The sequence below is a fragment of the Lotus japonicus genome, chromosome 1 (assembly GCF_012489685.1).
Source record: "Lotus japonicus ecotype B-129 chromosome 1, LjGifu_v1.2".
NCBI classification, from domain to species: Eukaryota; Viridiplantae; Streptophyta; class Magnoliopsida; order Fabales; family Fabaceae; genus Lotus; species Lotus japonicus.
Genome location: NC_080041.1, coordinates 30,070,910 through 30,094,062, shown reverse-complemented (window position 1 = coordinate 30,094,062; position 23,153 = coordinate 30,070,910). Strand labels below are relative to the sequence as shown.

Below are 23,153 nucleotides of genomic sequence, written 5' to 3'. Positions count from 1 at the left end.
TAATCAGTCACTAAAGGTTAGCCTTGGTGGAAGGTAGCCCTAAGAGAGTGAGATTAGGGATGCACGCCGCTCTTGACCTAAGTATAAGAACTCACGGATGCACACTCGATTCGGTCCACCTATGCCATCGGGTACCCTAATCAGTCACTAAAGGTTAGCCCTAAGAGAGTGAGATTAGGGATGCACGCCGCTCTTGACCTAAGTATAAGAACTCACGGATGCACACTCGATTCGGTCCACCTACGCCATCGGGTACCCTAATCAGTCACTAAAGGTTAGCCTTGGTGGAAGGTAGCCCTAAGAGAGTGAGATTAGGGATGCACGCCGCTCTTGGCCTAAGTATAAGAACTCACGGATGCACACTCGATTCGGTCCACGTACGCCATCGGGAACCCTAATCAGTCACTAAAGGTTAGCCTTGGTGGAAGGTAGCCCTAAGAGAGTGAGATTAGGGATGCACGCCGCTCTTGACCTAAGTATAAGAACTCACGGATGCACACTCGATTCGGTCCACCTACCCCATCGGGTACCCTAATCAGTCACTAAAGGTTAGCCTTGGTGGATGATAGCCCTAAGAGAGTGAGATTAGGGATGCACGCCGCTCTTGACCTAAGTATAAGAACTCACGGATGCACACTCGATTCGGTCCACCTACCCCATCGGGTACCCTAATCAGTCACTAAAGGTTAGCCTTGGTGGAAGGTAGCCCTAAGAGAGTGAGATTAGGGATGCACGCCGCTCTTGACCTAAGTATAAGAACTCACGGATGCACACTCGATTCGGTCCACCTACCCCATCGGGAACCCTAATCAGTCACTAAAGGTTAGCCTTGGTGGAAGGTAGCCCTAAGAGAGTGAGATTAGGGATGCACGCCGCTCTTGACCTAAGTATAAGAACTCACGGATGCACACTCGATTCGGTCCACCTACGCCATCGGGTACCCTAATCAGTCACTAAAGGTTATCCCTAAGAGAGTGAGATTAGGGATGCACGCCGCTCTTGACCTAAGTATAAGAACTCACGGATGCACACTCGATTCGGTCCACCTACGCCATCGGGTACCCTAATCAGTCACTAAAGGTTAGCCTTGGTGGAAGGTAGCCCTAAGAGAGTGAGATTAGGGATGCACGCCGCTCTTGACCTAAGTATAAGAACTCACGGATGCACACTCGATTCGGTCCACCTACGCCATCGGGAACCCTAATCAGTCACTAAAGGTTAGCCTTGGTGGAAGGTAGCCCTAAGAGAGTGAGATTAGGGATGCACGCCGCTCTTGACCTAAGTATAAGAACTCACGGATGCACACTCGATTCGGTCCACCTACCCCATCGGGTACCCTAATCAGTCACTAAAGGTTAGCCTTGGTGGAAGGTAGCCCTAAGAGAGTGAGATTAGGGATGCACGCCGCTCTTGACCTAAGTATAAGAACTCACGGATGCACACTCGATTCGGTCCACCTACCCCATCGGGTACCCTAATCAGTCACTAAAGGTTAGCCTTGGTGGAAGGTAGCCCTAAGAGAGTGAGATTAGGGATGCACGCCGCTCTTGACCTAAGTATAAGAACTCACGGATGCACACTCGATTCGGTCCACCTACCCCATCGGGTACCCTAATCAGTCACTAAAGGTTAGCCTTGGTGGAAGGTAGCCCTAAGAGAGTGAGATTAGGGATGCACGCCGCTCTTTACCTAAGTATAAGAACTCACGGATGCACACTCGATTCGGTCCACCTACCCCATCGGGTACCCTAATCAGTCACTAAAGGTTAGCCTTGGTGGAAGGTAGCCCTAAGAGAGTGAGATTAGGGATGCACGCCGCTCTTGACCTAAGTATAAGAACTCACGGATGCACACTCGATTCTTATTCCAGTTAATTGCTAAGTTAATAAGTATTAACTTAAATGCATTGCATAACGATAAATGTGGCTGGCCCTAGTGGTAAATGCAATGTCTTTTAAGTCTCATGACATGGGTTCGAATCCCATTGAGTCATTGTGTGTATTTTGTTTTCAAATCAATTTTTATTCCAGTTAATTGCTAAGTTAATAAGTATTAATTTAAATGCATTGTATAACGATAAATGTGGCTGGCCCTGGTGGTAAATGCAATGTCTTTTAAGTCCCATGACATGTGTTCGAATCCCATTGAGTCATTGTGTGTATTTTTTTTTCAAATCAATTTTTATTCCAGTTAATTGCTAAGTTAATAAGTATAATTTAAATGCATTGAATAGCAACAAATGTGGCTGGCCCTGGTGGTAAATGCAATGTCTTTTAAGTCCCATGACATGGGTTCGAATCCTATTGAGTCATTGTGTGTATTTTTTTTTCAAATCAATTTTTATTCCAGTTAATTGCTAAGTTAATAAGTATAATTTAAATGCATTGAATAGCAACAAATGTGGCTGGCCCTGGTGATAAATGCAATGTCTTTTAAGTCCCATGACCCGGGTTCGAATCCCATTGAGTCATTGTGTGTATTTTTTTTTCAAATAAATTTTTATTCCAGTTATTAGCGTAGTTAATAAGTATAAGTTAAGTTAAAGGCACCTAAGTTAAATGCATTGAATAACAACACATGTGGCTGGCACCAACAGAACACAGTGCAAATTAATTAAAGTGTATGCTATTAGGTATCAACATTTCCATTAATCAATCCAAAAACTACCACAACCTAAACTACAGTCAATCAAAGTGTCTTCACCATCTACTCCTCCGCATCATCATCCCCAACGACATCAATCTTCTCCACTGCTATCGCTAACATAAATGCGTGCAGCCTTGGCCTTCCGCTCAACTTCATTTAAGCAACCCACAAACTGTGTCACAACAATAGTTTAGTTACAAACAATGTTGTGAAAAACTAGATTCTACGTAGAATCGGAGAGGGGGTTCAAAATCGGATAATCGTATAATCGTAAATTGAATCGTAAGATTGTACCATGAATAGAAAAACAAAAAAATAGCATTGATATCTTGTAAGTCACATCATTTAACAAAAATTGGAATAAAAATTCATTAGATTAACATCCATATAAGTCATAATCTCAATCCAAAATCATAAGAGTACTAAGAATGAAGGAAAACAAAGATGTTGAAGAATGAAGAGAAAACATAAGAAGAAGAGACCTAGATAGAGACTACAGAAAACAGAGCATGAATGCGTGATTCAATTCACTCTACTATGAGTGAATTAAATAGGCAATTAGAGGCATGAAAACGGTCACATGAGTTGATTTTTCAAAATATACAATCAGTTATTAATTCTTGTCAATGAACCATTCAAATTTGGCAACTACAATCAATTAGAGCTTCAATTTTGAAATCCCCTAAATGCTGGGTGGTGGGTTGTTTTTTCCACAAAGTAAAAAAACTCTCTAGTTTCCCCAATTTTAGGAATCAGCTTCAAAAATTAAAAAAATACTAGAATCGTAAGATTCAATAGGATTTTACGATTTTACGATTAAAATCTAAGATTCTACGGGATTCCACCAAAAAAAGATTTTGCATGCAATTTGAATCGGAACAGTGCTGCAAAATCGTAAAATCTTAGGATTTTGCGATTTTGCTATAGATTTTGCCAACATTGGTTACAAAATCTGAAAACATAATCTTGGCAGACAAAATTTAATCCCTTTCAAGAACACATTCACACTTACAGTTGGGACTTGTGTAGAAGATCCAGGTTCACATATGCGAATCCCAGGGTATGATGGCAAAGTGAACCCATCCATGATGTTCATTCCAGGATGAAAATACTCCTGGGTCAAAGGAGTCATAAAAGGATAATTCAAATCTTGAGAACAAGCTTCGTTAACACTCTGATCCTGTAAAACAAAGTTAAATCTAAAATGCTCATGGACATGTACTGATCAAAAATGAATGAAACAAAGATGGCCCACAAGGATAATACCTTGCCTTTGCCTTTTCCAGCAACTTCAAGTGAGGAGACTCCAGGCATAGTTACATTATATGGCAATACCTCATCAACCTACACACACAAATTAATTTTAAATCACTACTAAACTGAAACAAGTAGAATAAAATATTATAGTTTAAGAACTCCAAATGTATACTAACATCATCAAGCTCCACAGATGAATCACTCATAGCAGTGTCGTGGGAACCAACTCCTTGACCTTCACGCATTTCCGGGCATGTGCGAATTGTATGACCAGGCATTCTGCATCTTGAGCACAACCTTGTCTTTTTCCCACCTTTCTTCTTGCGCCCCTTTGTGATCACCACAGCGGGATCACCAATCAAGAATGGTCCAGTGCGGATGGTTTTGTTTCCCACCCTACGCCTTTGAACACTGTCAGCCAACTTATATATGTCCTGCAAGACTTGAGAGAAATCATTCACATTCTCACAAGCTATTTCACTTAGTATGTTGCAAGCAGCAGAAAGCACACCCCTCCTTAACATCGCCAATTTCTTTGAATCATTGCCAGTAACAGTGTCATTAATCTGAGTCATGTAGTCCACCTTAGCCGTCCTTGACCACCGTTTACAAATAAGACTATCAGGAACTTCAGCCAGTCTCTCATTTCTCATTGCACATATCATGTGAGAACAAGGAATTCCATAATACTCAAAGTGACCACAATCACACACAAACTTTGAAGAATTCTTGTCATATAACACCACATACTCACGCCTTTCATACAAAGCCTTGTTCATCTTCACCATCACCACATCATTGACCTCAGTCCTTTGGATAATATTTAAGCCACCCACATATTGAATCTGAGTTTTAACTTCATTGAACATGCTCCTTGTCAATTTATGGGAGAAACCCCGCTCAATATAACCAAGGGAAGTAGTGGGCAAAGGTTCTGAATACATTGTGTTAAAATCAGCAACTAACTCATTGTGTCGGTACTCCTTCACAGCCCTCTCAAAATTATGAATGAAATCAATCAAACTGTTTTTACATTGAACATAGCTCTTGATGAATGAATTGATCCCTTCACACATTGACGTGGTTCTTATGCCTGCAAAGAATTTGTCCCTCATAAATGCAGTTGCCCACATTTCTTTCATCCCATACATTCTTGTCAACCACTCATCATCACCAAATCCATACTTCTCCATAACCTTAGCCCAAACATGGTCAAATCTATCCGGATTGAAGTTGCCATAAATCAGAACTTTAAAATCATCCAAAAAGTCTGAATTCTTAAGTTTCTGTAGCGCTTTTTGTTGAATATGCCAACCACACAACCTGTGACGGGCATTAGGAAAGACACAACTTATTGCTTCTTTCATTGCTAAATCACCATCTGTAACAACACCTTTCGGGTGCTTCTGAAACATACACTCAGCAAATGTCTCCAAAACCCACTTATAAGTCTCGATCGACTCATCCGTAACCAAACCACAAGCAAAAACTGTTGTCTGCCCATGATGATTGTAGCCACAGAAAATCACAAGAGGCTTATTATACTTGTTCCTCTTATAGGTGCTGTCAAAGGCAATTACATCGCCAAAAGCATGGTAATCCACTCTGCTCACTCCATCACTCCAAAATAAGTCTTTGAGATTTTCATCTTCAGTTTTAGTATACTTGGAGAAAAACATTGGATCACCCTCAGCCTTAGCCTGAAAATATGACAAAGCAGCAACTGCATCTCCGTTTCCTACCCTTATCCGCTTCTCCTTATCAATGTGATTGAACAGATCCTTCTTCGTAAAACCCAATGCCTCATGACTACCTTTCTGCCCCAGCATCAAGCCCATTATGTTGCAAGTCCTCACCCCATGTAGCTTAAGGCTATTAATCTGAGCCTTGTCAGAATCATTGAGGTGCCGAAAGGAAGAAATCAAGTGGACTTTATCCACAGGTGCCAGAACATGGTTGTGATTCTTGACAAAGTAAGCAACTTTCCACTTACCTGAGTTGCTTTCAAAGCGAACACGGAAGCGAGCTGGACATGACACCCTGGTAATTCCCTTTGAAACTCTAACCCGGTCCCTCCGCTGCACGTATTTTCTATGCCTCACCCCCTCTTTGCTGCATACCAGTTGACGAGTAACAATGTAACCCTTAGCAGAACGATAGACATTGTCTTTCCTTACACCAAAACCATAACACTGACCATATCTTTCGTAGAACTTAATCGCATCCTCTTCAGAATCAAATTCCATACCCATTATATCATCTTCTGTCAAATCTAATATGCTCTTCTCATACACAGCACCATCATCGTCCTCATCCTCCACTCAAGTAGAACCACCATTTTCCTCAGATAATTCATGCCCATTGTTACCTAAACTGACATGGGCTTCTTCCTCTCCATTTTCACCGGATTGTACATTACTTTCCATTACCTAACCAACTTCAGAATGGTACATTTTCAGATCCAAAAAATCGAAGCTATACTAAATCAACACAACAAACACAACCTAAATTCACCATTTGAGAAAGGCCTAAACTTGAAAAACCCATAAATCGAAAGAAACACACACAAAAACTAAATAAAGAGGAGAAGGACTTACAGTAACACAAAACAAGAGCTTAGAACCCTAAATGTCGAATTCCGAAAGAAACTCACAAACAAACACTTCAAATAGCTTCAGGAGCTAACCAACAAGCCTTCGCTGCTTACAGTGGAGCCTTCGCCGCCGTTGTCGCCTTCACTGCCATAATCGCCTTCACCGCCGTGCACTCTTTGTTCTGCTCCCTCCAAAGGTGACAACCCACTTCAATTTCCCTCTCAGAAATTCAAAGCCTCGAAATGTGTTAACCATAGAGGGACCCACATGGGTTCACTAACCTTAACTCAACTTGGATATAATAATAATGAATAATAAATATGTCTTTTTCTTATATTTTTGGAAAATGTTAAAAATTGAAACAAATATTTAAATACGGTACCAGGTGTCGCTCCCCCATTGGTACACGTCATAACTCGTCAGTCGTGTACCATACATTGGGGGTATGGTAGAATCCGCCCAAAATTAAATATGTCCAAGAGTCATTAGGAACTACCCCCCTAAACTTGGTGGTGGAATCTATGTAGGATTCACATGCTACGTGCTTATTTCTCTGTTCAAGCATTCTACATGTGTCAGCAAATAAAGCAAGTGATAAAAACGAGTACACCAATTATATGATGGATCATGTTAATAACATGTTCGCTTATAAACCATATATTTGTAATTCATGTTCAGTACATGTTAATTATAATATATTTGTTATGTTTTTAAATTAATTTATGGAGAAACTCTGTTTTTAACTTTAAAATTAAATATGATTTTCTTGATTCAGGTAGATAAAACTTAATTAATAATTTAATTTGATTAAATTTCTTACCGAAAAATGATTGCGAGTACAAAGGTGATGGATGGTACGGAATTCATCACGGCTGATGCAAAAGAGGCTGATGTCATCTTCATCCCAAGGAAGGTGAAGCACTGATCAAGTATTATCCTGTATATAATTGACATAGCATAGTTAATATGTATGCTAAAAAATAAATGACCAACAATATGATTGAAAATTAATTGGTGATATGAGTTTAAAAGGAATACAAAAATAGAAAGGAGACGTATATAAATTTAAAAATTAGGTAGACTAAAATCAAAACTCTATCTATTTACACAATATATGACAAGTTAAAGATGATATATTACTCGACAAAAGCCACAGCCATAATTTCTGAAAATATCCGAATTGTCATCTTGGGCCTTGTTTTCCTGAAAAAGGTAAAATAGACTTATAGTTAGTTACACGAGTCACTAAGTAACCTAAAAAAATGGTTGGTGCATGGTGAAATAATAGTAAAAGTAATGGATAATATCTATATACTGAAATGTATAGACATTAGAAGTGCTATTTCAAAATTTTCGAGGTTGTCTAAATGACCTATGATAAAGTTTGGGTTAAATAACCCATCATCCAATCACATTGGAGATAAGTGAGTTGAAATTTCTATATTTTATTTATTAATTTATTTCCAACTCATTTATCTCCAACGTGATTGGATGATGAGTTATTTAACCCAAACTTTATCATGGGTCATTTAGACAACCCAAAATTCATATGATTTTATGATGTTGAAGTTGAGTTTATTTCAGTAAAATCTTATAATATTCATATAATTAAAAAGAAACGCACAATTTTAACAAATACGATTACAAAATCATGTGACATACGTAGTCAATATCAATCCAACCGTTTTTTCTGGAAGTAAAAAATAGAAACACCCTCTCTTCCAACTATTGATCACACAATGAAAAGCTAGGTCTTATGCATATTATATTCATCAAGTAGTAAAAATGTGTGTGGAACATGCACGCATGCATGCTCGATGTTAAGTATGAATAAGAGAAGAAGGGAAATTATAACCTTTCAAGAAAAAATGCGAAGGGACCAAGAACTATAGTGGCGATGATATTACGGTAAACAACAAACACATAATGACTCATTCCTTTGTTAAGAGCATCCTTGGTGATAACATACATCCCAGCAGAGCCAAATTGCAGGCTTATGATTATCAAAAGCGCTTTTGAATCGCGGAACCATGAATGCACCTTGTCACAACACGTTGTCACACCCATCTTAAATTTATTACCTCTCTCTCTAGATAGATCTCTTTGTTTTTGAGAAGTAGTAGTGAAGTTGGGTGTGCTTTGATTACACTAGCATTCTCCATATTTATACCCTTAAGATGAGTGATATGTTGAGTAACTTATTACTTATTTAATTCGAAAATGAAAACCCACTATGACGAGAGACGCACAATAATCTCTCTATGTTCCACTTTCCAGCAAGGTGTATGCCAAAAAAGAGAAATAAGTGAATGTGTGGTTAAATGTTTGAACTGTAGAATCTATTGTTTCTATTATCCGGTTACATTAATGATTGAAATAATTATAAACATACGTGTGTTAATTATGTCCTTTTCATACCTAATTTGCTTTGCCTGTTTTATCCGCAAGTGATTTTGGCAGTTTTGTGGATTGGCCAAGATAATGCTAAAGACGCAAACACCCCATTGTAGAAACTTAGCAAATTAAGAGCTTAATTAATATATAGCTAGATAAGAACCCTTTCAAAAAGATAACAACTCTTAACAAATAATTTGTGGGGTTTTATTCCGGACTTTGTCTAGTATATGGATCAAGAAAAAATTGGTCCACCCATGGACAAAGATTTAGAACCATTAGGTTTTAATATTATTTTATTGAATGGAGGAGATTAAAACATATTCTGCCCACTATTAAGTCCTATACCTTACAATTTAATTTTGGTTTGTTAGGTCCTTAGGAAAAATAAAAACTATTAGATAGAAATTTTGGTGGATTACACAAGTTTTATTAGTTGCTGTATCAAAAAGGGGCCGAAGCGAACCAAACCCGAGCATATTAGTGGTTTTTTAACTGAATGGGCCGATTCAGTTCGGCCACGGATTTAACTAGTCCAATTCTATGGGTTCATGTGGGTTTGGACTTTGGACGGTAGCTAAGCCTAACTCCGTTCTTACTGAGGAAGTGTTAAAAAAAAGACCCTATCAGATTTAACCTAGTCACATCCACTCATTTAATTAATTTAACCTAGCCATAACCACGCCTCCTCTTTCTCTCTCAGTTCAAATAAAAAATCCATTGATTCCTACTCTTCTCCTCTCCTTACGACGGTGGCGCCTCACAACTTCTCTTCTCCTTTTGTCATCTCTCAACAATAAACAAAAACTAGTTGCTTCTATTAGCCTATAGGACTCAAACCCTCTCCTGTATGCCGCAACCAACCGCCATGTGCTAGCTTCTTCAACCCACCGTGCTGCTCGATTTGGTCGTCACGAATAGCAATCATCACAAGCTTCCATCGCGAAGGGAGCTCTCGATCGAGCTCGCTTTTCTTTCGCTGCATCACCGTTGTCCGCAAGTCCTATCTCTGGATATGCCGTCATGCCGTCTTTTTGCACTTCCCATCTCTAGATCTAGAAATAGCTTCACAGAAGAAGACGATTTATGCTTCGTTCAATCCGCTCAATGCTCTTGTCATCTCTGGATCTATTGTCTTCTCACGTAAATCCACTCCCCACAGGCCACGACATACGAAGGCGCTACCTTTTTGTCATCTACGAGCACCAATGTCGTGTTTTCTCCTTGAACCACCACCAGGTACTAACCACATGATGGGGTGAAAGCGCAACAAAGTCAGATTGATCATCATCCTCTTGTATTTTTTATGTGATCTTTTTTTCTCTTTTTTTGATCTTTTTTTTAAACAATTTTCTAGATTTATGGAAATATGACATATATGACAATGAACTACTCTACTTTATTTTTTTCGGTTCCATCAAATTTAATCAGTTTGTTTTCCTCCTCATCCATTTTTTTGTCTCGTCGGTTACCATTTATTAGACAAACTTCACCGCACGTGCAAAACCCGACCTAAAATACGACCAAACTAAAGGACGCAAAGGAATAGTGGCAATCATGGGCCTGTGGTAGTTTTAACTTGACGAACCACGACGTTTTTCTGAACCCGTTCATAACCACCCTATGGAAAACCTTAGTACAAAACAAAATATTCTAAAGTATGTTTGATGAGTAGCTTGCAACCCTCAAATATAGAATAGAACATCGTCGTTGATTACTGAGAAGAAAGAAAAGAAACCTTTATCGCGGGTAGTTGCTTAGATCTAAATTTCTTTAGAAGAAGATATGTTCATGGCTTGAAATTTGAGTTGTATTGCAGGGATGTTATGTATATTATTACCACATTCTAGTGGTTATTGTGCAATGTAACAAAAGTAAGGTTCATATAAAATGCACAATTCACTGCTAGAGGTATATTAGTATCATATTTTTAACATAACTAATCTTTTTTGAAATGGCAAGAAAGTATGTTCTATTTAAAAGTAAAATAGTTCTTTGCCATAAAAAGTAGGGAGCATAATAACCAAATTATGACTCAATCGAGCAAAATGAGAGAAAATTGAGGATTCAAACAAAATAAAATAAAATTTGAACCAAAACAAAAAATTTCCTATACATAGGACCAAAAACATATTTAAGCCTGAATTAAAATTAAGCATGAAATCTGAAAAACATTTGTTGCAGCTCAATACAATACAGAAAAAACTTGTCATTACTTATATGACTAAAGACCGTCGGTAACAATCGGACGTTGTATGTAATAACAAATTTATTCAAGAGGTTATCCATGACCACAAGGTCATTAGTAGACACCTTGTAGGCAACAATAACTAATGGTATTTTATAAAGTAGTATATACGTTACAGTTGCATAAGATCGTTAGTAACTTACTAGTGGCTTTGTTTGTCGGAAACCTACTAACGACAATTTTTTTCGAGCACATACGAGGCATTAGTAACTAAATTGACTTAGATATAAATAACCCCTTCAATTGCAGATGAAAATGCTACTTAATGGGGAAAAAAACTTCTACTTTTATTTTTCTATGTCCTTGATGACAGTAATATAATCCCCTTCTACCATGGTCATTTTTCCTATCTATGATCCTGAACCAACATAAAACAATTGTCTTTTATCAATACAAAATTGATTAATGATGAAAATTAACCAATTGAATTTTGGAAGAGATTTAATTTAGGCTAAATATTTGTATGAACTTAGAGTCATTTGTCATTGTTTGAGGGTATTTGAGATGGTAAGTATCATGCAGGAGAAACACCTCCCACAACATGTTGGTAAGAAATTTTTGATGGATTAGAATTTTAGACATTATGAGCTTGAAGACAAAACAATAAAATAGGCAAATTTCAACAGTTATATGTACATTTTGCAGTAGTTCAAACCGCTTCAGTTTGCTTTTTGTAGCAGTTACTAGTAACTACCATTCGAATATGATCAACGACGGTTTTTAGGAATGGTTGGATGAAGCTCTGGATGAATATCATTTTTGAGTCAAAACTCCTTATGGTTGCTCTTGATGATGTTCTTCAGTATGCTGAGGGTCAAAGACTCTCTCACCTTACTCCTTTAGATGATAAAAGATCCGCTTGGGAAGACTTCAAAATATATTTGGCTTGCTTCCTCGAGTTTAAAAAACTCTTCCTGAAGGTAACGCCTTCTAGCATCCGAATTTAAAAAACCTAGCGTGGTTTAGAAACTCTTCCTCGAGTTTAAAAAACCTAGCGTGGTTTAGAAATCCTTCAACCCACTCAGCAACGAGACTTAAATTTGCAAATCGTTTTATCTCGCAAAAGTTTCTCTTTTACCTTTAGACCTGTTTGACCTTCAACCTCAACTTGTATCAGACAAATTTGAGCTGAGCCAACTTCGTCCTGCAAAACTCTTCACATATAAAGAAACAATTCCCATTGATGTTTTTGTTGATAGCTTTGAAAGTTGGGCGCATACTCTTTAGGATTATACGGAAAGATTCCCTGAACTTACTCAAGTTCCCTTTGAATTATCTTACTTTTGCACTAAATTATTTGAGGACTGGTAGACTTATTATTATGATCCTATCAAGATACCCCTTTAGGTGTGTCTCGATAATATAACAACAACTCTTGGTGTGTAGAAAGGAGATCCCTCTAGGAATAGTCGAGGTACGCATGTAAAATAAATTCAATCATTTCAAAGATACTTCCAAGTTTTGTACATACCTTGTCAAATAAAGAATACCCTTCACGAGGCGGCTTAAGCTATAATAAGGAAACTCGAAGCAAGTGTTTTGAAAATTTGATTTCCTCCTTTTAAAGACAAATACAAATTTTCCTTGAGGATGCGTTTCCCCAACTTTCTGCCTTTTCCAAACTTCAAGTTTTCTTTGGATTTTCCCGTTGTGCTCCGAAAGTGGATTTTGTTTTCTTCCTTAGACAGAGTCGATAATTCATTTAAGCCACTTTGTGATAGGGTAACTTTGAAGAAATGCTCAATGTACTACTTTGCTGAGCACCATCTTTGCATTACTTCAAGTATATTTTCCGCAGTAAACTTCCCATTCAGGGTTTAACATATTTTTTCCACTTCTTCATATTTGATTGTTAATGTAAAACCACAACTATCTCGATTCAAACCCAATAGAGACTATCGAATGTTGGAAGCAATAGTGGCAAGAACCAAAACTCCCGGCCCAGGAAGCAAAGTCTGAAAAGAAGGGCCTTGCGAACTCGATCTCATGTAATTACGAAAAGTTCTCCCCTTATTTTTGAAAAACGTTTCTATTTTACCTTACCGAGTCTTCACATTTTCCATTCGTCAAATTCTATACAGACTCGAAAAATGAACTCTTAAAGCATTACTCTAGAGAGAAATAAGAAATCAAAATATGAGTTTATGAATCTTGATGCAGAAGAAGACAAATATGAGGAAGCCAAGAAATATTCATAATGTGTATGTAAGACCAAGATTTGGTCAGGTTGTACAACTCTATGTTTGGTGATAACAAGCTTATATTTGTGTATGAACAATTATGGTACTCTAACGTTTATCTTTTAAGTGTTTGACAATCAGGTTCTGATTCTGATCCAAAGACATATTCATCAGAAGATAAAGACCAAATGGTAACCATTGAGACGCTTCTGCACTCACTACGTTCTTCTGAACGGTTGTCAATGCTTCAGATGTTCTGAAGATTAAAGCTCTGATGTGGGCTATGAAGATTCAGGTGCTGAAGATTATGAAGACCAGAAGTTCTGAGCGAACGGTCCAGAAGCTGAAGACTTGAAGATTCTCAAGACCCAGAGAAATCTGGCTCTCAAGACCAAAGTACTTCTGATTTTGAAGACCAGAAGTTCTGAGTGAACGGTTCAGATGCAGAAGTTATGAAGGTTAGAGGATCCAAGCTTCCTCGTGACTTTGATCAAGTTGCTTCACAAGTTCCAACACGAAGCGTCTCCAAAGATCAGAAGTCAACTAGGATAAGGCAAATGTAATTTTCAATAGTACAAAAGCAGTGTACTATTCTGTCGCCTTACCTAACGAGCTTCAGCCACAACAGGTTCTGGAATTTCCAGAATTGCCTTCCAACGGATACAAAACTTTCACCTTGGAGTATTTAAAGGCTGAAGAGAGAAGAAATTGACTAAGAAAATATTGTGCAATCCAAGTGAAACTTACCAGCGAATACCTTAGAAATATTTTTTCATTGTTCTTATTGTGTTTACTCCTGTTTGTTTAGAACCAACTCATTGTAAACCCAAACTTTTCACAAACTTTGTTTGTATTTCCTTAAGGAACCAGGTAGGTCAGATTCCTTGAGAAGACTAAGACTTGTTTGTCTTAGTGTTGCTAGTTCTTAGATTTGTAAGTCACTGAGCAAGGTGTGCTAGTGCAGTTGTAACAATCTTTGATTAATGGATTACCTTCATTCTACGAAGGAAGAAATCACCTTAACGGGTGGACTGGACTAGCTTGAGGGATTTATCAAGTGAATCAGGATAAAACACTTATGTGATTTTCTCCTCTCTTTATCTCTTGCACGTTTTGTCTTAGTTACTTAGAAGATTTGCTAAAATCTTAAAGGGAAAGTTTTTAAACTTAAAACCTATTCAAACCCCCCTTTCTAGTGTTTTTCATACCTTCAGCGTAGGCCTTAATCAAATATTTTGCATAAATGACCTTATTCCTTTTCAGCTCGCGGCGAGAAGGGGAAGTCAACAAATAAACCTCCAACTTCTCGTCGAAACCTCACAGATCATGTTTAACGAGATTCCATCAAAGAGTTATGTCAGATCAACGTCAAGCGTAGCTACATACACGAGTTCCAAGAACTTGACACCCGCAAAAGATGAAATTTACCAGGTATTATTCCCATGTCCTTATCTATTTCCACAATTTACAATTTGTTGTTGGGAACTCTTCTTTACTTCATTCATTTGCAAAGAACCCCTACTCCAAAGGCCTTGAAGAAAGCCAATCCACCACCTTAATTAAATACTTACATCTTAATTCTTCCTACATCACATCAAGTGATAATAGTACTTCAGGTGGTGAAATCGTCCTCTTTTCCATCGCTTTAGATTGGGTGTCAAAATAAACGTAAGATACTTTATCTTTCCTAATTCGCTGATACAAATAATCCTCTTTATTTTCTTCTTCAGGGTAAAAATGTTCAAGGAGATGAAGGGGACGAAGAATTCCTAGATCAATGCGCAAGTGATATTGAAGCGGATATTGCATATGGAGACCCTAATCAAGAAAATAATCCTCTGAAGACCGCTTCTCTAATAACTACGAGAGTGGCTCTAGTATCCAGTACCAAGTCTTTGACTTCATTCCACACGCCTTCAGCACATATTGATCGTGAAACATTTAGAGCTCAAGTTGACAAGAACCCAACACTTGATTTAGATCACTTTATATACGATTTGTCCTTTACGTCTTCATCTCAGAATTGTCGTTATATGACACCAACAGAAACTGCTCAATCAGAGCCTAGGATTGAAGAATCCATAATTAAGCTACGAAGGCTTGTGCTTGACCGTGATCTCCTTGATGTATTATAAATTAACCATTGTTCGGGCCAAGAGATGAGGGATATTATCATGCAAACTCCTAGTTGATATCTTGTTGTCAAAGAATGAAGTGAGACACATGTATGATTTTTTAAGGATGCAATAATTCTGTTGAATTCAACCTATTGCAAATCGACAATGGTGAAAGATATGATCCACCTGCAAAACTAAAAGCATAAAAAGAATAATGAATTGAATGAAAAATAAGAACAAACAAATGAAAACATGAACTTTCTATAAAAAAAGGGAAACACACTAAAACATAAGAGAAAACATTTTAGGGCACCACAATATCATCTCCCTAACTATTAATCACCTATCCTCCATGAACTCACACCAAGCCATTTGATTAGGATGAAGAGCACACTTGATCAACTCCTTAATGGATATGCCGCTCATAAAGAGTGTGGAGGACTAGAAAAAAAAAAAGTAAAGTCTTACTTGGTAGAGAATGGCTGAGGATGAGAGATAAAGGAAAGAATTGTAAGATGAACCGATAAGGAGGCATCGTTTTTAAATGTGCTATTTGAAGTTAAGGAAAATAAGAATGATGGAAACAATTATGAAAAATTGGAGGCAAAATTCATATAATACCGAGTAGATTTAATGTTAATTATTAATTATGAAATGTTAGTGTGTCTGTGCAATAGAATAGTGGGGTTTTCCCCAAGGTTTTGTTTCTTGCTTGTTTAAAGTTTCCCTGTAGGCTATATTGAGTTCTGGTATGAGTTTTTGGGGTTATTCTCTTTCTGTACTGGTTTTTGTTTGGATAGCCTATCAAGGATTATTTTCCCACATGGGAGAGATTGTTCCCATGTTGAATGTTGTTGATTAATTTATCTTCATTTGTTTTCAATAAAACTTATGAAAGTGTTACTTTTAAAATGTACAATGCAGATTAAAAAAATAGAAGGTGAGGGATTAAAAATTTGATGTGGGGAAGCTTATGTGGGAAGTAAAGGGAAAAATTTTAATTTAAAAACATTAACATTAACCTGTATATTTCAAAATTCATTTGACAATTAAAATATACATTTAATCCAGAAAACCTTATACTGTAGGTTATTATCATCCTTCACCCACACACCATATACCAACATGCCTCACAATAGCCTCTTCCTATAAACTAAGTTGTTATTAATAGTAATTTCTTATTAATTAATGAGTGATAGATGATTATTAGTAATAGTACTAAACATAACAAACACCTAATATTGGAAAAATCATATATTTAGTAAGAGGTTCCTTATTTTTCTCATAATGTTAACGCTTTGCTATTCAAGTATAAATAGTGCTCGAACATACTTCAAAATCAAATTCATGAATTGAAAAGAAGTGCAAGGACATAGCGTGTTAACAAAAACAATTATAATGGATATGAAGCTCAATATCGCGATAATTGCTTTTGTCTCATTTCTTTATGGCTTTAGTACAGCTCAATCATGGGTCCTTGAGATATCAAAATTTGGCGGAGCACCGAATGCAGATATAACACAGGTATTATCTTATCATTGATTATATTAAGAAAAAAATTATTTCACTTTTGGAAATGAAAAAACTTATTTCACTTTTCGCTCGAAACTTAGTTTTATCCAACTAAATTGGTGATATCACAAGCAAGTACTATATATTATTTATTTTTAGTTTATAATCAAATAATGATTCGAGTTTTACACATTCTTAAGGCTTTTACAAATGCTTGGAAAAAAGCATGTGAGTCAACCACTTCAGCCAAAATTGTGATTCCTCATGGTACATACAAGATGGGTGCAGTACAGGTCCAAGGTCCTTGCAGGCCCATATTGAAGTTCAAGTTGATGGAACAATTAAAGCACCTGTAAACCCAAGGAACTTCAAAGGGCTGGCACATGGGTGCAGTTTAGTTATATTAGCTTTTTCACCTTATCGGGTAAAGGAGTTTTTGATGGTGTTGGTGAAACTGCTTGGAAAAGAAATGATTGTTCAAAAAACAAGCATTGCACCTTGCTTCCCATGGTAAATATAGATTACTCTTGCATTTTCATTCCAAGTATGTTACACATTTATCAAACAATAATAAATCAACAATTGATCTTTTTGTCTGATGTCAACAGAATTTTGCTTTTAATTACGTCAATAATTCAATTGTTCGTGACATTACTTCCAAAGATAGCAAAAGCTTCAATGTCAATGTTTTGGGTTGCAACAATTTTACATTTGATGGTTTCAAAATTGTTGCCCCTGCTTTGAGTCCGAACACAATGGAATCCACGTTGGAAGATCAACTGATGTGAAGATTCTTAACACAAATATTGGTACCGGAGATGATTGCGTCTCATTAGGTGATGGAATAAAAAATGTACTTGTTCAAAATGTCAACTGCGGACCAGGTCATGGTATTAGTTTGGTAGCCTCGGAAAGTACCCGGATGAAAAGCCTGTAGAAGGATTTTATGTAAAGAATTGCACTTTGACAAACACTGATAATGGTGTGAGGTCAAGACTTGGCTAGCACCCCAGGAACAGCTCCTATAACCGATATGCATTTCGAAGACATTATCATGGTCAATGTAAAGAACCCTATTATCATCGACCAAGAGTATTGTCCATGGAACCAATGCTCCAAAAAGGTATTTAATCCTAAACTTATATTTATTAATGCAAAAGTTAACATATATTTTCATTTTTAAAAAATAATGTTCATAGTTAAAATTTAGTAATTTAATTGTCCATACACTAAAGTAATTTATATGACTGATTGTGTCCATTTGTTGGTTTCTTTAAATAGCCAAGTCCATCTAAAATAAGATAAGCAAGGTTTCGTTCAAGAACATTAGGGGCACTTCAGCAACTCCGGAAGGAGTAATTCTTATTTGCAGCAGTGTGTACCTTTGACACTGTTAGAGCTAAATGGTGTTGATCTTACTTTCAATGGAGCCCCAGCAACCGCCAAATGTGCTAATGTCAAGCCAATAGTTACTGGAAAAGCTCCTACATGTGTAGCACCGGCAGCTTAGAATGACTAAACATGGTCATAATGTGTCCAAGATTATAATATTTTCTTTAACTTTCTATTTCTTTAAGGGTATAGAACTCATCCCCATAAAACGAGATGCTAATGATTCTAGTCCCGAAATGCGGTTCATGTAAACAATTTTTCCAAGACTTAATTTCTATCAGTTGACACAATAATTACAAATGTTTTCCCTTTGTTGGATACAATTTTTTGTTTATCTTATTAATTTGAAAATTTTAAGAAATTATCTCTTATTAATATAATTTGTATTAACTAATTAATCACATTTAAATTTATTTATAATGACTTTGGATTTCCTATCTTTCATATTGTTTTTTTCTTTAGTATCTAAACTATCCTCAAATATTTAATACAAAAAATTTATTTAAGATTAAAAATATACTCACCCTTAAAGATTTGTTTGAATAACACCCAATTCAATTTATATGCAAATCAACATTCCACCCCAATTATTTAATTCATAATAACACTCATCTATTTTTTTCTTTCTAAAATCTAAAATCCATCACGGTGTTTAACATCATACAAATGATATTAACAAAATATTCATTAAATCAAATTCATCAGTTAAATATAAATACTAAATAGGATGACAAAAAAGTTCCTAGTTTGTGTTTGTTGTTTGTGATGCATTGTTGTTGCTTTCTAGCACCCTGTGGTTCGACAGTTTGTAACATCCCGACTGGAGAACTGGCCTCACGTAACAACACGAGTCTTTTCAGTGCGCTTGTCTCACTCGCCACTTTTTGGGAAAACTTCCCAAGAGGTCACCCATCCCAATATTGCTCCAAGTCAAGCACACTTAGCTATGAAGTTTTTATGAGTTGGGCTCCCGAAAAGAAGATGCATCTTGTTGTTATGAGTAGTACCAATCAAATCCTTTATGCCCTCCTTGACTGTATAGTCCCATACCTATACAGCCTCGGAACACCTCTTGTTCGGGTGCGAGATCGGTTCATTCATGTGCCCCTCCGCCTAGAAGCCTGCCAGGAGCCGCTCCTTGTCCGTGCCTCACTGCACTGGCGATCACTCCCCGCCCTCGTCGGCCCCGGGCGTCACATGCCCAACAGCTTCCGCTTGGTTCGTCCCGAACCACACCGTTCTGGGAGAGGTCGGCTCTGATACCATTTGTAACATCCCGACTTGACGACTGGCCTCACGGTAACAACACGAGTCTTTTTAGTGCGCTTTGTCCTCACTCGCGCACTTCTTGGGAAAACTTCCCAGGAGGTCACCCATCCCAATATTGCTCCAAGTCAAGCACACTTAACTATGGAGTTTTTATGAGTTGGGCTCCCGAAAAGAAGATGCATCTTGTTGTTATGAGTAGTACAAATCAAATCCTTTACGCCCTCCTTGACTATATAGTCCCACACCTATACAGCCTTGGAATACCTCTTGTTCGGGTGCGAGATCGATTCATTCATGTGCCCCTCCGTCTAGAAGTCTGCCAGGAGCCGCTCCTTGTCCGTGCCTCACTGCACTGACGATCACTCCCCGCCCTCGTCGGCCCCGGGCGTCACAGACAGCGCAACTTTAAACGACAGCGCAAACTTAATCATATTGGGATGGAGGTGGATAATGAGTCAGCTATGGGTGCGACATAATTGGGGATTGTTGGTGGGAAATACTAAGGTTATGCCAAGCTCTTTCTGTGGGGAGCTGTCTAGGTGTGGTGCTCTTTTTTCTTCGGGTTTTGAAGGAGAGATGGACGTGCTTTCAGTGGCTAGGCCTTTGGTTTTCGAGGAGCGGGCTCCGAAGGCTTTTCTTTTTCCAGAAACTTGTTAGTGAAGGCATTTATGCGGTATCTAATAATTTAATGGTATCTTTGAGTGACGCTGGTGGTGACTCTTCAAGGGATGTGGATGAGATTTCGTCGTGTTTGGCGTTATTTGAGAAGTCTCCGGTTGATTTGCGCCTGGTTCGAGGTGTAGGTGAGTCGTATCAGTTTATTATTGATGGTGAGGTAAAATTCTTTGTCGAGCCTCATGCTTCGGTTGTGTTAGATAGAATGGATTGGACTACTTATGGGGGTTTGGCTACTTATCCCGCGCTGAAGGATTTTGAGGCTAAAACATTTGCTCTGGTCGTGGGGATTATTCTTCATTTGAGAAACATGATTGGACTTGGCGGGACATAAGGATTCCTTATGCCCGCCCAAATCAGGCATCAGATGAACGAATGCAGCCAGGGCGGAATTTGCCAAACAACAAGGAATCCCGCCCCTTCCTTTAGATGGGCCCACAAGCCAGCTGGAAGATTCCATTAGATTTGTCTTATATGCATAGAGGCTTGAGCCCCGGTTGTCAGGCCCAAGTACAGGAAATGTCCACATCATGATCACTCCCTCTATAAAAGGAGAGGTCAACACCTTGTAAAAAGTACCTTTAAAACATTTAATGAGAATATTCCTTTTATGATATTTTTTGCCATTTTAGTGCTCTGCTAGGGTTTACTTTCAGTCATTCTCTTACGTAATCTTTCCCTAGTACAGAACAATGGCGCCGTCTGTGGGGATCGAACCGTCTAACCTCGATCTACTAGTTGACGTAGAGGGTGAGCGTTAAGATCCATGGAAACCCGTTCGTGCGGTGTGGACCGCCGTGATCATCGCCGGAGGGGTGGTGGTCGTCAGGGCGGCCGCGGCGGCGGACGATACAACAACCGTGAAATACCTCAAGTGCAGGAGCAGGAGGCTTCCTCGGAAGGGGTTCACTCAGTGGCGCAGTCACCAGCGTCGTTGGTGAATGTACCTCCGGGGAGACCCTCAGATCTGGTAGCTAAATCAGATCCCGGCGTCAGGCGACGATCAGCGCCGCCTGAATATGTGAATCTAGAAGACCTCAAAAATAGCGCTCGGAGAAAAACACAAGAAGTAGTGACGGGAATCACATCTGCGGCCTTGCAACAAATGTTGGATACTTTGCTAAAAGTACAAAGCCAAAACGAGCAGTTGCAAGCCCAGGTGGAGTATTTAACCCAGCGGCAAGATTACAAGCAAGGACAACGGCTCGAGGCTGAAGACGTCGTCGAGTTTTAGCCTTTTGTTCCCGCCATCACAAAGGTGGGTATACCAAAGCATCTGCAGACAATGGCTTTGGACGCCTTTTTAGGCGAATCTGACCCTGTGGAACACCTGCGTTACTTTAACACCAAAATGGTCATTGGTGGGGCAACAGATGAGGTAAAGTGCAGATTGTTACCATCAAATTTTAAGGGGATGGCGATGCAATGGTTCATCCGACATCCGCCCTTCTCCATTGACAACTTCACAGATTTGTCTACTAAATTCTTAACTCAATTCTCCGCCAACAAAACTACCAAAGCAACCATGTTTGACCTTATCAGCATACATCAACAGCTAGGAGAGAAGCTCAAGAACTACATGGCGCGATTCAGTAAAATGGTTGTTCAACTGGAGGAAGACAACCCGGATGTGTGCCTGGCGTCCTTCAAAAATGGCCTCAGGGCGGGGGACTTGAATCGAGATTTAACCAGACGACCGGGAAGGACATGATGGATCTTCGTGCTCGCGTTTAGGATTCATTTTGATTGAGCAAGATGATCAAAATAAACAAGAAAGGGAGGAGGGGCGAAAACACGTCCAGCCTGGCGGAGTTTCGCAGGAAAAACACAAGACTGGAAAGGAAACAAGGGTAGCTCAAACTCCACGTATTCCAAGACCTGGCCCCTATCAAAATTCCAAAACCTGGTTTCCAGAATACGTGGCACAGAAATCCCCAAGGAACCACTGCAACCCCGGCTGGCCAGCAAGGAGCCTCGCCCACTCCTGTCCCACTTACTAAATTGAATGCTCCTCTAAGCACTATCTTAAAAGCAGTTGCACAAACAAATGCGGTGCAATATCCGCCACCGCCTAGGCGACCACCAGCTAATGTGGATACAAACCGATGGTGTGAGTATCACAAAACGTTGGGGCACACCACTAATAATTGTTGGAACCTAAGGCGGGAGATTGATAAGGTTGATCAAGGCTGGCCATCTGGCGAATTTCGTTAAAGAGGCAGCAACATCAGAGGCCACTAAGGTAAACTCAGGGGGACAGAGGCAAAGGAAAAGAGATAGTGGAAGAGTTGGGCGACCCTGTTGGAGAATGCTCGTCCATTGCAGGGGGATTTGGAGGAGGCGTGATTTCAAGCAAGGCTAGAAAGCGTTATGTGGCGGCTGTACATTCCGTGCATGAAGCGTATGAGGGCGAGTGCTGGTTGAATCACTCTCCCATTACATTCACCCCTCAGGATTTTGCACAGGTTATTCCTCATGGAAACGATCCGATTGTAGTGACCATCAGGGTCAACAATTACATGATGAAGAAAGTGTTTTTGGACCAGGGATCTTCGGCGGACATCATTTACGGGGACGCCTTTGATCGCCTGGGGTTAAAGGAGTCAGATTTGAAACCATATAATGGAACCTTGGTGGGATTTACGGGGGACCGGGTCAATGTGCGAGGATATGTTGAAGTACCAACGGCTTTTGGCGAGGGGGATTTTGTTAAAAAATTTCAGGTGAAATATCTGGTATTGGCATGTAGAGCCAATTACAATGTACTCTTAGGGCGGGACACCCTTAACAAGTGGTGTGCCGTAATTTCAACCGCACATTTAACTGTTAAGTACCCAGCTTGTAATGGGAAGGTGGGCGTCCTGCGAGT

At 38.8% G+C, this 23,153-nt stretch overlaps 2 protein-coding genes and 1 pseudogene across 5 annotated transcripts; 1 reads left to right on the top strand and 2 right to left on the bottom strand.

The window, feature by feature from the left end:
* Positions 1-2,512: 2,512 nt before the first annotated feature.
* LOC130734361 (protein FAR1-RELATED SEQUENCE 7-like) lies at positions 2,513-6,155 on the bottom strand. Of its 3 annotated transcripts, none has more exons than XM_057586727.1 (4): positions 4,080-6,155; positions 3,913-3,990; positions 3,659-3,760; positions 2,513-2,818 (listed from the first exon to the last, which is right to left on the bottom strand). In XM_057586727.1, exons 1-4 carry the CDS (start codon positions 6,153-6,155, stop codon positions 2,738-2,740), a joined length of 2,337 nt encoding a protein of 778 aa, XP_057442710.1. In that variant the 3' UTR covers positions 2,513-2,737. The 3 variants fall into 3 exon arrangements, with proteins under 3 accessions (XP_057442710.1, XP_057442709.1, XP_057442711.1); XM_057586726.1 differs by having other exon boundaries at positions 2,514-2,818; positions 3,659-3,826; XM_057586728.1 differs by lacking the exon at positions 2,513-2,818 and having other exon boundaries at positions 3,681-3,826; positions 3,918-3,990.
* Positions 6,156-6,886: 731 nt separating this feature from the next.
* LOC130734363 (WAT1-related protein At1g21890-like) lies at positions 6,887-8,651 on the bottom strand. 2 transcript variants are annotated; one of them, XM_057586730.1, is made up of 4 exons: positions 8,353-8,650; positions 7,638-7,700; positions 7,318-7,434; positions 6,887-7,050 (listed from the first exon to the last, which is right to left on the bottom strand). In XM_057586730.1, the coding sequence occupies exons 1-4, from the start codon at positions 8,562-8,564 to the stop codon at positions 7,035-7,037; spliced, it is 408 nt and encodes a 135-aa protein (XP_057442713.1). In that variant the 5' UTR covers positions 8,565-8,650; the 3' UTR covers positions 6,887-7,034. The 2 variants fall into 2 exon arrangements, with proteins under 2 accessions (XP_057442713.1, XP_057442712.1); XM_057586729.1 differs by having other exon boundaries at positions 6,896-7,063; positions 8,353-8,651.
* Positions 8,652-16,763: 8,112 nt separating this feature from the next.
* Positions 16,764-18,131, top strand: LOC130732285 (polygalacturonase-like; annotated as a pseudogene).
* Positions 18,132-23,153: the final 5,022 nt, after the last annotated feature.